This window comes from Psammomys obesus, unplaced genomic scaffold (assembly GCF_907164565.1).
Source record: "Psammomys obesus unplaced genomic scaffold, mPsaObe1.curated_primary_1811, whole genome shotgun sequence".
Lineage (NCBI taxonomy): Eukaryota > Metazoa > Chordata > Mammalia > Rodentia > Muridae > Psammomys > Psammomys obesus.
In genome coordinates, this window is record NW_026588368.1 from 5817172 (window position 1) to 5831726 (window position 14555).

At 49.8% G+C, this 14555-nt stretch overlaps 1 protein-coding gene across 2 annotated transcripts in view; it reads right to left on the minus strand.

Annotated features, from left to right (window-relative positions):
* The window catches only part of Mical3 (microtubule associated monooxygenase, calponin and LIM domain containing 3), a 169307-nt gene that overhangs the window by 62813 nt on the left and 91939 nt on the right, over positions 1–14555 (minus strand). For both annotated transcript variants that reach the window (XM_055604112.1, XM_055604113.1), the window contains exons 19-21: positions 10198–10384; positions 3634–3722; positions 2803–2890 (exon numbers count right to left, since the gene is read on the minus strand). In XM_055604112.1, the coding sequence (XP_055460087.1) occupies positions 2803–2890; positions 3634–3722; positions 10198–10384 (364 nt within the window). The remainder of the gene's footprint in view (positions 1–2802; positions 2891–3633; positions 3723–10197; positions 10385–14555) is intronic.

Below are 14555 nucleotides of genomic sequence, written 5' to 3' on the forward strand. Positions count from 1 at the left end.
CAGCCATCCCATCTATGGTTTTTCTTTGCCTGCTTTCCAGACTTTTCCTAAACTCCAGGCAGGTACCCTGAGGCCAGGGTAAGGAAATCTGTGCCAGGCCCACTGATCCGTACCAGTTAAGAAGAGGTGGCTTGGAAACAAAGCATTTACAGGTTTGAGAACAAAAAGAGGAGTTCTATATTAAAAGCACATTACAAACAAAAAGACCGTAAACAGTGTCTGAAACAGTGGGTCAGGCGGCAGCTGCAGACGAGGTTACCAGAGGAAGACAATGTGTTAAACCAGGCCTACAAGGGGTTATGGTGGGTTATATTTTCATTTGGGGGTATTTCTGTTGCTGTTATTTTGCTTTTGCAACAGCACTAATTCTTGCCTAAGGGGAAAGAGCAGAAGGGAGAAGAGCGAAGAGCTATGAAATGAGGAAGGTGCAGGGCCGGTGGCCACAGCCTGGCTCTTCCTGCTCCTCCTCCACAGAGGGTCCCAGGGAGCATGGGCCAATCACATGTGACAAAATTAGAACCGGTTAATAAGCCTTCTGGAAGCCTGAGGTACTGGGTTTTGTCTGAAGCTTTCTGGAGGGAGTTTAGTCCAGTGCTCAAAACTAATGTGGGATTTGAGAAAAAGGAATTTCTACCAAGGAAGAGACAGAAACCTATTTCATGGCACCTATAAAATGTCAGTCATAATCTACTCCACCACCCTGCATTTGAGTGGCTAGGAAAGGTTAGCTCAAGGGCAAGTGTCAGGGCTTTGAGCATGTTCACGACCTGGTTTCCTAGTGTAGGGGGTCCCTTGGTCTAGGGTTTAGTGCCAGCCTCACACCATTTTGACACTCAGCCTGGGATAATTTGGGGTGCCAAATCTTGACCCTCTCTTGCTGTTCTGAAAGCCTAAGCTGTTCTAGCTTGGGTCCTTTCTTGATTATTTTGATTCTTTAACCACATGGCAAATCCATTTTCTCAGTGGCTACAGAACATTCTTCTCCTTATCTATGGAACCCTTAATTCTTGAGAATGTCTAAAAACCTGAAGCCTATTAGCTTTCCTTAGATAGGCAGAGAGGCAAAATGAACAGAGAGAGTTAGCAAAATAGCCGATAATTCTTTTTAAAAAGAATGTTCTTATACTTTTTACCCATAGGGAAAGTGGAACTTTTTTGATCAAGTCGTCTGGCTCTTTGGCAAAGCTATGAGGTGGGGCCCTCCCCTGATCGCTTGTACATTCCAGTGTAAAGCCAAAGTCGTGCCCAGGGCCAGGATACTTTTGCTCCGCCAGTGTATGCTCTGGGAGTGTCAACGAGTGAGAAATACTACCGAGGGTTTGGCAGACTTCATTGGGCTTAAAGTCACTCATGGCTTGGGCATATTATAAACTGAGTCCAACCAGCAGGGGACCCCATGCTGACTATAAGAAGGGAACGGACAAGTAGTGGCAGTTGTGTCCACAGGGCCTGGCTGGGGTTTCTGTGCCTTGGAGCCTTAGCATACCCTACCCCCACAGTGCTCCTGCCAAGCCCCAGGCACATTCTCCCTCCTCTGGCACACATGCCCTAGGGCCCTGTCAGCCAGCTCCTGACTTCAGCAACCAAAGTAGTTCTGTTTGAAGGCTAAGAAAACACTTCTCCCTCCTCCATCAATGGAAAGTGATGGAGGAAAGCTCCTCTGTGGCTTCTGACACTGGCTGATAATATTTCATTTTTATTCGAGTTTGTACCTGTATGTTTGCCGCTGGGCACAGTGGCGTAACGCCTTTAATCCAGCACTTGGGAGGCAGAGGCAGGTGGAGCTCTGTGAATCTGAGGCCAGCCTGGTCTGCACATACAGTTCTAGCCAGGGCTGCATAGTGAGAATCTGTCTCAGAAACCACACACAAAAATTAAAAAAAAGTAAAAAAGATATACTTGTCATAAACAAGAGGAAACGTGTGACGTACAGAAATACAGCCCTATAGACTTCAGACATAAAGAGTGACCCCCGAGAGATGTGTGGGGTCACCACAGGGGCCTCTGGGCCTCTCAGCAGGGTACAGAACTGTGGCTAGTTTTACAAGGGCACACGGGGAAGTTTTAAGGAAAAAGGCAAGACAATTCTTTATAGGCCTCAGGCTCCTGATACTCCCTATCCTGCCTTGCATTGGACAGAGCTGGCATGGGTTTTTGAGGTAGGATGGTATAAGCTCTTGACACAGGAAGTGGTAATAAGAGGGGGACACGTGGGTCTTGACCCTCACTGGAAACTCAGATGCCTAACGTGGTTAAGTAAGATAGGGTGGTCCCTGTCACACGGACCATCTGGACACAAGAGCTGGGGAATGGGATGCAAAAACTTCAAGTTGCAGTGAACACACTCCGACTGTGGGCCATAGTCACATGTCTCTGTGACATGAAACACAGAGACAGGTCCTAACTACACGGGGGTGTCACGCAGAAGCCTGTGACTCTGGGCTCTCCCTGGGACCAATGACATAGCAGCCTCTTTGGGGTTTCTGTTTCTGTCTACACCGAGCACCCTGGTGTGCCGTGGGGGGGGTGTGACAATCCTACCTACCAGACAGCACCGTCACTGGCTCACAGCCTGCCAGTGAAACTCCCCTCCGATCTGCACCAGCACCTCAGACAGGCCATAGAGGAAGGGGACTCCGAACGCCAGCAGCTGACACATGAAAAAGGAGTCCAGGGGGTTCTGGGCCACTTGGTCCCCAATTGAAGAAATGTTGGTTTGTAGGTGCTGGCTCATCCCCTTGGCCTTGTCACACAGGCCAAGAGAGTGATGCACCACCCAGCCAAACAAGGAAGTGAGGCTACCTGGAGTTCTCTCAGCTGAGCTGCTGGCGACGCTGGCCAGTCCGTTTGCATCTGCAGCGGGGCCATCCTGCAGGGGTCCTTTGGCTTCCTAGAAGAGTCCATGAGAGAAAAGAACAGTGACTCTGACTGCTGCACTCGAACTCAGGAGGCAATGGCCCGAGACTGCTTAGTCTGCCTGTCAGTACTGGACTGTAGTTCTTGGAGAGGAAGTCTTCATCCTCTCAGATAACAAATCTGTGATGCATTTACGTGTAGCATAAAGGCATCCTTCTGCCAACGTCAAACACTCTCTGGATGACTTAAAGTAACTGCTGTTCAGTGCAAATGGTTATTTACTATAGCGTTTAAAGGACACCTCTCCCCACCAACCCTCTGCAGTTCAAGCCAAGCTTTTCGAAAGAGCAGTAATCTGCCGAAGTGCTGTCCATGAAGAGATTACTCAGGCCACCTTGACATAACCATTCAATAACCCATTCTCATTGAAGCAGAAAAAAAAAAAGTTGAGAGCTCAGACAATAGTTCAAGGAAGCAGGGGTTAAAGGTCAGCAGATAGAGCTGACCATGAGAAGCCTGGCCTCCTTAGTATGGGAAGCAGGGGCTGGCCCTCAGATGCCTGGGGTGTGGGCCTAAGGAAAGGGAGGGATGCCTCCGGCTACAAGAAAGAGCGCTCTGGCCTCCAGGAACAGCTAGTTAGGGCAGGCATCGCCTCTGAGAGCGGCACCACTAGACGCTTGTAAACCTGGTGTGTCTGCAGCCAACTGCAGTTCCTCTCAGGCCCACTCATGGGGCAGGCAACCCTGCCGGTCCCACTCACAGGAAGGAAGCTGTTACCTTTCCAGACAGAGGAGCCACTGCCGGCCTCTTCCTTTGCGCGTAGCCAGATAGTCGGTAACAGTAGTGCGGCTTACAGTAGAACTTGCCTGCAGACAGCAAGAAGCAGGGAAAAGAGGAGTGAGCACATCTCCACAGCTGGGAACTTGGCTGGCCGGCCACAGGAGGCCACTGCATAACCCCGACCCCACACAGCTCCTGGCTCCCCCTGCAATCCAGAAAGGACAGCCCCCCAGCCTCCTTTCCCTGGGTCTCGATATGGAGGTCTTTCCTCTCGGGTGTGTGAAAGCTGTTGAGCAACCACCAATCGGTGCCCAGGGCAAAGAAGTGAGGCTTGCATGACAGAACCACCAAACAAAGTCGTAGTGTGTGGGGACAAAGACGTGGTCACATGAAAACTGCAGCAGCATTTCTGGGGAAGGCAAGATGAATACAGATGGAGGGTGGAGGCAGGAAGGCTAAAGGGCAAGGGCGGTGCCAGCCACCAACTCTGACAGAACTATCTCTGCTCTCCTCCACAACCATGGACTCCTACTCCTCTCCTCACTAGCCAGCCCTGGTCCCAGACAGCTTGCAACCCTAGAGTGCTAAAAATAACACCAGAGAGGGGCCAGAGAGATGGTATAGAGGTAAAGGGGTTAGCTGTAGATAACCTAACTTCAGTTCCTAGGACCCACGCCAAAAGCAGGACGCGGTGGTGGGAATCTGCAATCCCAGCATTCCTATGGACAGATAGGAGGCGGGACGGGAGAACTGGCCAGAGGCTTTGGGCCCGCTACCCTGGAGTATGCATTTCGGCAGCAGTAAAAAACAGCAGAAGAGACCCTGCCTTAGCAAGGTGGGTGGGGATAACTGACTCCCAAAAGTTGTTCTCTGACCGCTACACACACGTGCTCGCACATACACACTCACATAAAACAATAACAACAAAAAGTCTCCCATGGATCACGAACAGTCGGAATGAATAGAGTGAAACCCAGTGTGCCTCAACATCGTCAGGCCTAAACATGATCTGCCGGGACAGTCAGCCACGGTCAGTCTATGCGAGTTTATTGGGTCCTACTCCAGTCTGTGCCATCTCCTGAGAAGAGTGCGGCTAAAAAGGTCTGCGAGACCTACTTCCCGTCCCAACAAAGTGCGCTGGGCCGAGCTAAGTGTCAAATCACCTGAATCTCTCCCCTAATATAAGGTAGAAGAGCTCTACATTAGCCCCACCCTGAGAATGGCTGCATCAAGACCTACTTTTCCCCTGTGTCTGCCAAGAGCGACTTCAACAAAGGTAAACCCGGGAGATGGACAGATCAATGGAAACAAACGCAAGCAGCCCTTCTGCTCCTTTCCCCTTCCGGGGTGGTCTGGGAGTATCGTCCTCTACTGTGTATTCACGGCGTACACGCATTAGCTGTACAGGTGTATGTGTGTGAGTGGAAACCAGCCTGCATTCCCCTCCGCTGCTTCGGGTTTTATGGCCTTGAGATGGGTTCCTCGCAGAACTGGAAGCTCACCATTTCAGCCCTGGACCAAGGAGACCCCAGGATCTGCCTGTCTTTGTTCTCCTATGCTGAGCCTTTGTGACTGTGCTGGCTTTTTTTTTTTTATGACTCAAACTCAGATCCTTAGGCCTACAGAGCAAGTGCTCTTATACACGGAGCCATCTGCCAAACCCTATATGTTTCCTTCATTTTTTTTTAAGGTAGCTGACTTATTCCTTTATCTGTGTTTCTTATTATGTTAAGTCAGCTTTGTCAAAAACCTGAGAAAACAACTTAAAGGAAGAAATGTTTGTGTTGGCTCATGACTTCAGAGGTCCAAGGTTACTTGGTCCTATTGCTTTGGGCCTTTGGACCATGATGTCTTGCTGATGAGGGGAAAGAGATGCTCCCTTCAAGATGGCAAGAAGCAGAGAAAGCATGGGGCAGAGGCCAGGGACAAGGTACATCCTGTGACTACAGTTTTCTTTCTTTCTTCTTTCCTTTTTTCTTTCTTTCTCTCTCTCTTTCCTTTCTTTCTCTCTCTCTTTCCTTTCTTTCTTTTATTTTTTTTAAGATTTATTTATTTATTATTTATACATTATTCTGCCTGCATGTACATGCCAGAAGAGCACAGGATCTCATTATAGATGGTTGTGAGCCACCATGTGGTTGCTAGGAATTGAACTCAGGACCTTTGGTAGAACAGCCAGTGCTCTTAACCTCTGAGCAATCTCTCCAGCCCCCTTCCTTTCTTTCTTTCTCTCTCTCCTTCCTTCCTTCTTTCTTCTTTTTCTTTCCTTCCTTTTCTCTCTCTTTCTTTCTTTCCTTCCTTCTTTCTTTCTTTCCTTCTTTTTCTTTCTTCCTTCTTTCTTTTTCTTTCTTCCTTTTTTCCTTTCTTCTTTCTCTCTCTCTCTCTCTCTTTCCTATACAGGGTTTCTCTGTGTGTAACCTTGGCTGTCCTGGACTCACTTTTTAGACCATGCTGGCCTCGAACTCAGATATTCCTGCCTCTGCTTCCCTGAGTGCTGGGGTTATAGGCGTGAGCCACCAGGCCTGGATGTCACTACAGTTTAACAGGTTCCACATCCTTAAGTTTCCGTCACTAACCAATAATGCAATTAACTTGTTCATCCATCTGTGGGTTAACCCATTGATGAAGTTAGAGCCCTATTGGGCCAGCGGCCTTCCAAAAACCCACTGGGTAGTGACTGAGTCCCTAAAGATACCTGTACCTGGATACTTCAGATTTAAAGCTAGTGGTGGAAAAAAGTCATAAAGAATTTCATGATAGGTCATGTTTCCCCAAACAGGTTTCTCACCAGCTGCTGGCATTCAGCCAGGACTTAGAGACCTGGCTCTGTGGGAACACATGACCGGCAAGGGTCAGCTCACCGTCTGCTTCTCTACGGGTGAGCAGAGTTGATTCACGTGTTTTTTGTTTTCCTTTTGTTTGTTTTGTTTTTAGTTTATCCACCTCTCCTTTCATATAATCTGCAATAGGCCACTCTGTTCTTTTGGAGTTTTGTCCCCAATAAATAAAAAATAAAATACTTTAGTGCCTGGATGATCGACTACGTTTTGGGTCGGCTTTATGTTTCCTTCTCTAAGAAATAACCGTCCCCCTTCATGGGACTGTGATGGGACTATGACAGAAGACACTGGACTAAAGTTGACAACCACAGCTACCTCGGGACCTATTCCCCAGGACTGGCATGTGACTGAGGCCAGGTTGGCCATGGCCCTGATGGGTGATTGCTGTGACCTTGAAGGAAGGAAGTGTAACCCTAGAACTTACACGTTAGTCTGATTTGGGTTTTATCATAAAACCTGTTTATTTTTTAATATCTTTAAAAATTTCACATTTTTAAAATTTATGTGTCTCACTGTATGCCTGTGCCTGTCTGTGTGTCTGCGCATGTGCCTGTAGGTAGGCATGGGTGGGCACATGTGGAGATCAATGAACAACAGGAATTGGTTCTCTGCTTCCATAGGTGGGTCCCGAGCACTTGACCTCAAGCGCCTTCACCTGCTGAGCCATCTCACTGGCCTGAGGCTTCCAGGGAGAGAACACTAGTTACTCATTACTGCATTCTTTGTATTTTTTTCTTCTAAGCTAGAAACCGAGACCATAAACCCTGACTCCCAGCTGCGCAGCCCTGGATCCTGCTGCATATGGTAACAAAATACAAGGGTTTAAGCTTCAGAAACAAGGCTCAGACCTAGCCAAAAGGTGACTTCCAAGAGCAGTCCAGAGAGCAGAACGTGACGCAAGAGCACAGCTGAAGTAAGATCTCAGTTTAAGCGCCATGCCACCCTTCAGTCCTGTCAGCCACAGGGAGGGGACAGGACTCTCACCTTGTCCGGTGAGATAGTTCTCTGTCACTGGCATGAGCTGTGTGTGCTCTGTTAATCATTAATGCTTCTTTCTCTTTTGAAGGTACGGATTCATGTAGCCCACCCTGACCTTGAACCTCTGGTCTTCCTGCCTCCACCTTTCACGTGCTGGGATTATAGGAGTGTGCCACTCTAGCCACTCAAAAAGAACACTCTAATTTTTATCTAACATTTACTATGTGCCAGATACAATTCTGACCACTTTGCATCTATCCATTCATTTTGTGCTCACACAACATTGGTGAGGCACAGCCTGGCTTAGCTGCCCAAGTTTCCCAGTCACGGCATCTCAGGCAGGAGACCGGCTCCAGAGCCTACACTGTCTGCCACTGCACTGTGGCTCCTGTCTCAGGAAAGCCAGCCAGGCTGACATTGTAGATTAATCACAACTAACAGGAGATTGTTAGATTAAGCAATTTTTTTGTTTTGTTTTGTTTTGTTGTTGTTTTTTGAGACAGGGTTTCTCTGTGTAGCCTTGGCTGTCCTGGACTCGCTTTGTAGCCCAGGCTGGCTTCAAACTCACAGAGATCCTCCTGCCTCTGTCTCCCTGAGTGCTGGGATTACAGGCATGTGCCACTGCGCCCTGGATTAAGCAATCTGGACAATCAAACTGAGTGACTGGAAAGGGAGGACACAGGTGTGTGTCAGGCAGGCCCAGTGTGAACTGGCATTTATTCAACTGTTTGAGAGTGTCATTAATGATGTGGGCAACATGGACGCTGGGTCTCCTTCAAAGCAGATGAGTACTTTAGTTGGAGAGAGCAGAAGACATGTGGCTTAGCAGGGAAGAGCAGTAAACACCTCGGGCACAACTGTGGGGCAGGGTGGTGGTGGTGGTGGTGTAACTGGAACTCTGGGGCTACTTCAGAAGTCTGGAGAGACCTATGGGGAGAGGATGTGGGGACAGGAAGGCCAGGAAGACCATCTCAACATGACTAGGAAAGTATGTTCTAGGAAGGGGACGCTCAGTCAAGATCCTTGGGGGATGAAAATGAGATCCGTGTGCTTTGCCTCACATGAACTGTGTGTACCATTCCCACCGAGCGTGCCAGCCCATGTGTTAAATAAAGGCCTGGGTCTTCAGCTGCTGGGAAAAGTTAGGTCATTAGGGATTTGCCTGGAAAGGGACTGTGGGACTCTGGCTCCTTCTTGTCTCTCTTTGGCTTCTGGGTAATGGGGTGAGCACCTCTCTGTTGTACACTCCCGCCACAGGCTGCCTTGTCACAGCCACAGAGCAGAAGACCAAGGGTCATGGACTAAAACCTTCAAATCTGTGAGCCAAAATGAAGCTCTGTTTTTGTTTGGTTTTTTTGTTTTGTTTTGTTTTTTAATATATATTAAGAGGCACACTTACACTGCATCTATGCTCTGAAGAGAAGGAGGTGAAGGTGAGTGTGTCTCTATGGGCAAAACCATGGCCATGGCCAGACCCTGAGGGGTCTTCTTTGCAGGCGCACTCTAAGGTAAAAGGCTAACTAAAGCGACCTACGTATCAGAGACAGTTCTAAGAGGTGGGCGCCGACCCCTCTCCTTGGGTAAGAGCATGGGTGACAGTGGAAGCAAAAACCCGGTGCTAACATCTTACCTTCCTCGGGCGGGCAACCCTTTCAGGTCTCCACTCAGCGGCGTCTCTGCTAATGTGGGAAGAGCTCACCGCTTAACTCCTGCCTTCTCTTTGTGACTGAGCGGCGGCTGTCTGAGCTCCACTACTAGGAGGGTCTGGGTGATAGGAGTGACGTCATTGCATGGGCTCCCTCCGGTTTCTGGTCTCTTTACAGTCAATATACCACCCACTGAGACGTGGGCTTAGTAGCATCCCGATAAGGACCTAGTTTCCTCTTCTACTTAACTTGGTTTCTCTATGACTTTTAAACCAATTAAATCACCTCCCACTAATCCCTAGCATTTTGCAGGGATGGCCACAAAGGTCATAAATGCCTTTGGCCACCTATTTCCATCCCTTTAAAAACTTCAGACTCGGTGGTGGTGGTGGCGCATGCCTTTAATGCCAGCACTTAGGAGGCGGAGGCAGGGGGCTAGTCTGAAGCCAGCCTGGCCTACAGAGCAAATTCTAGAACAGCCAGGGCTACAGAGAGAAACACTGTCTCGAAAAACCAAACCAAACCAAACCAAACCAAACCAAACCCAAAAAAGAATCTTCAGAAGACCGTTGGCTGTTATCGGCATGCATCTCCACTGTTTAGCTAAGGTCTTTCCACAGTTAAACCAGCAGACCTGGGCCCCATGAGGTGCTGAGGCGGGGGTGGGGGGGGAGGTGACAAAGCTTGGGCATTTCAATCTGCTCCATAAGGCCTGGGATTTATTTTTGGTTGCTGTCATCAACCTCAGGCAGGAAACACGAGTTCTAGGAACCCTCACCATGCCCCTTTTAGTCACCAGAGTCTCATGTGAGCAAGAAAGTAAGTGTGTGAAGGGCGGGAGACGACGTGGATGCCACCACTCTCATCACCTCCTTGCTGAGCAGAGCTGTTAACAGTCTGGCGACCGGAAAACCCTTTTTAAAGAGTCTCGGAATGAAAATCAAATGGAAGAGACGGCCGAGAAGGGCTGGTATGGAGAAAACGGTGAGAGGAATGAATGCAGCCAGGACTCAGAGGTCTTTGGCTCGGAGGAGGCAGGAGGAGGCAGGTGGCGCCGCCCTCAGCTGGCAACTTGACAAACGTGCGGAATGACTCACCGTCCTCAAGGTCGTAGGCGTAGGCCGAGAGGCGCAGCGTGGTGGCGCAGTACTCGCACTTGAAGCAACTGCGGTGAAAGAACTTGCCCTCGGCGCTCAGCCTCTCCATCACGTAGACCCGCTTTTGGCAGAAATAGCACGTGTCGCTGCCCCCCAGGTTCTGTGGGAACTCCTTCTTTATGGAGCCCTGCGGGGGTGGGTAGAAGAGGGGCACATCAGACTCTGGGGCTTCTCTCAGGGCCGGGCAAGCCCTCTGGGGGTGAAGATGAGTCGGGTCACACGGACGCAGACCGTGGGTACTCAACGACTATACGTGCTCTATTTATGGCTTTTCCAAAGACCAGCTCTCAGAGTAAGCAGCTTCACTGCACAAAGCCCCTTCCCGAGGACCCTCAGGATGAGCTGGGGTCTAAACTGTGAAGATCAACAACCAGGAGGTACCTTAGAGGAAGGGATCTGAGTTTTCAGAACTTCGTAACACTCAAAACAACTACTCTGCCAGAGTTTTGCTTCAGGGATAGAATCAATATATAATATACTTGGTGTTTGTGTGCACACACACACATGTGCGAATTCCCGAATACTGGAGGGGCCATCTTTAAGGAGAAGAGTGCTTTTCCACAGAACATCCTAAGTATCTACCACAGTCCTAGAAATTCAGTCTTCAAAAGTGAGACTACCTCAAGAAAGCGCCCACGTGGTAATCCAGTGGCTACAGAAAGCATAAGCCCTCAAAGCAGGCGAGGGCTGTTCGCCGCGGTGCCATGGCTAGAGACAGTGCCCCTGGGATATCTCTTACCAGTTCCTTCTTGTCTAGAAGGGTTTTAGGCTGATCTTTCCTTTGAAGCTGATTGGCTATCTGCTCAGCCAATGAGCTCACGCCGCCCGTGTACATCTTTATATACTTCTATTGGTTGGAGGTTACACAATGACCAAAGAGAAGGGAAATGAGAAGGAAAAATAAATAAATTAAGGAGACAGGAAAAAAAAAATCTTTGAGAGGTGCCAAATGAATACACAGTGCAAACAGCAAACCATGCCAACACAGTGCCCACAAGCAGAAACTGGGCAGTGAGCCAACACTGCCAGGGTCCACGCGGTGGTCAGCACACACTGAGCAGTGGCAGTGGGCACATTCTTCCACAGGGAATGACTGGGTTTTTCCAAAAGTCCAGTTCTGGGGATTTGTGGTGGTGGTAAGAAGACAAGATGGAAGTAAATGTTGGAGAGTGAGAGGCCTGAATCCTGGGCGCCCACAGAGTTTGAGGGTGAACTCCCAGCAGGTGACTACGGTGTCAAAAGCTAGGACAGGGCCCCATGGGCTCTGCGAATAAGGTGAGTGCTTCAGGCTGGGAGAGAAACCAGGCAGATTCTTGCTCAGGCTGATGGCCCGTGTGGGCAACACAGAGTTCTGGCATTGCGGGTGACTCCCTGCCCCTCAATCCGACCCACAGCGCCTGCTCCATTAGGCAGACCATCTGGATCTGGCTGGGGGCCGGGGCTGGAGAACAGAAAGGCAATGCTCATCTACCCAAATGTGGAGGCTGGACAGTGGGACACCAAGGCATAGGCTATACCCCGAAGGAGGCTGCTCATTTTGACCCCAGGAAATCAGGAGGTTTCTGGCCCCGGAGGAATTGATTTGGAAGTTGAACAATGGCAAAAGAAGACAAAAATCCAAAGCACACATCTGTGCACACAAAGCACACAAGCTTGGCACTCAGGAGCCTAAGGCAGGAGGACTGCCATGAGTTCGAGGCTAGCCTGGACTACTTACTGAGGCAGTCTACCCCTATTCCCCAACACACACAATCAAATTAATGCAACCCCACTTTTCGCAACGCTGAAGAAACAAATAGGAGACACGAGCATGTCTGCATGCTGAACCACCATGCCCACAGAGGCCTGGCACCCGTGCCCACAGAGGCCTGGCACGCTATCCTGGGACTATCATCAGTCTTGTGGGCAGTCTTTCAGAGACCTGATAGCTAGGATTCTGGGTAACCACAGTGTGTGCTGCACCTCTCCCAGCAGGAAGGGAGGCTCCCAGGCAAGTGGGAAAGGTTATCACTAATTCGGATGGCAGAATTACAGAGGGTACAGTTATTCCAGGGAGCCCATCAACCCACTAGGGAGTGGCTTCAAGGGACAAACCTGTAAAGCCATGTAAAAGGGCTGCTGGCCCAAGCGGCAATGTGCCCAGGCTCCCTGGAGACAGCTCTGTAAGTGTGGGAACAGACACACTTGAGGAAACACTTCTCGCCAGGCTCAGCCAAGGCCTGGCTGGAACTGAGCAATTTCATTTTCCAACTCAACCACAGAGACTTCTTAGGAGCAGCTTCACCTGCCAGTACTTCCACAGATTATGTCCCTCAGCGAGTGATTAGGGGCCTGGAGATGCACACATTTGCGACAGGCAGGCACCAGGTAGAGGAGAGCAGAATGAGAGCCAAGCTCTTGTCTAAAATAAAAAAAGTCGAGTTTTCTTCATTCTGCGGAGCAGATGGCAAAGTGCCCAGCGCACTGCAGCCCTAGCCCCACTTTGTGCAGCCACAGCCCTACTGTGTGCGCCCAGGACCCTTCTCTCACGACCAGAGACTATCTCTTCAGCCATGGCCTGGGGCTGCACACACAGTAGCAACACGGACAAGCATCCCCAGAGCTCAAGACTTAAGTTGTTTGTTTCTGGCATGAAAAGCAGCTGGGTTTCTTCTTCCTGCTCCCAGAAGGGAGTCGGAGTGTAGCGCTGGCTGGGCTCACACCACTGCACGCCACACACATGCAAATGCTTCCGCACATGTACAAACTGGCTAATCCAAAGCAAAGACAAAGGCAACAGACCCTCTGGTCCCTAACAAATTCTTTGGAACTGGACAGAAGCCATGGGGGGTGGGGGGGAAGCAGGGTTCATTCCACACACGATTACAAGCACCAAGAGTGTTGTGTGCTCGCTCTTTTACTAGAGAATTAGTGACGGCATGGTTCAAATTCTGTAGCACGTGAAAACAGTCTTCAGTCAGAGGTTGGAAAAAAAATGTTATCAGTATCGGACACAGCTTAACAGTGGGTTCACCCTGACAGGCTGTGGTGTGTGAAACACTCAGAGAAAGCTAGCAGACACAGACACAGACACACAGACACACACAGACACACACACACACACACACACACACACAGACACACACAGACACACACACACACACACACACACACACACACACACACACACACACAGCTTCAGGAAGAGCCAGGCAAAGGCGGAAGACCTCCTAGCCTCCCTCAGGTGGGTGATGCCTGTGAAAGTAGAGTGAGCAGAGGCTGCAGAACACAGTTTTGTCAAGTCCAGGGCATGCTACCTGTCGAAGGGAGTCAGAGGAGGGAGAGGCAGGGCGGGAGGAACGGAGGCTAAGGGAGAGCTCCCACTGGTCAACAAAAAATCGACGTGAAGGCTCAGGCTCTGGCTATAAGATACAAGGTGGAGAAAAAGAGCATAGTAAATGTTAGAAGTCATACCTCAAGCACAGGACATTTGAGTTTCAGACAGTTTTGCTCTTTAGCTGTGGAATGTATGTGGGAAATAAAAGCAGGCCTTCCAATTCCCAGAAACGAATGGGCTTCATCTATGGCTCCCATCTACTGCCCAATTGCTCCTCCTCAGTGCTTATAGCTAGGCTGGCTCTGGAGCATGGCTCCCTGCTCTGAGCACCTGGGTGTGGTGTGCCTTCTAGGTTCACTCTCTTGTGCAGCTATCATTGCTACTAGACACGTGACACTGGCTTCTCCCAGAATCTGTGCAGGGATTGCCCCATGGCAGAGAGCTCTCACACCCATTCTAGTTCTCTCCTGACAGTGCAAAGAGGAGGACTGGGACCACACTGTACTTTGCTATTCAGGGCATGTCCTTGTCTTGTGGACAGTGCCCAATGCCTTCTCCCCTCCCATGGCCAGAGCTCAGAGAAGCTCCATCTACCATCAGTGTTCAGGGCAGCTCTGCTTGCTAAGAGGCCAAACAGCAAGTACGATCCAGGGACTAGATCTAAATTCAAATTCCCCTTGTCTTCCTTAGGCTGGCCTCAGCTGGTGCAACAATCGTGGCCAGCGTCTATCCTCAGCACTGGAGATCTGGTGCACACCCATTTTAGTTGACATTTCCAGTGTCATGGCAGTGACAAGGTAGAGCAGACAGGCAGACAGGCATCTGGGAATTCCCCACCCTCTGCTCCAGAGGACCAGGCAGCTTCCTAGCCCTGAGGCTAGCACTCAGATAGTGTCAATCATCTGAACCCAGGACAAGGAGCAACAATCCCCGTGGATGAGTATCATTCACCAATAGGAACAAGATGACCCACTGCCCTGCT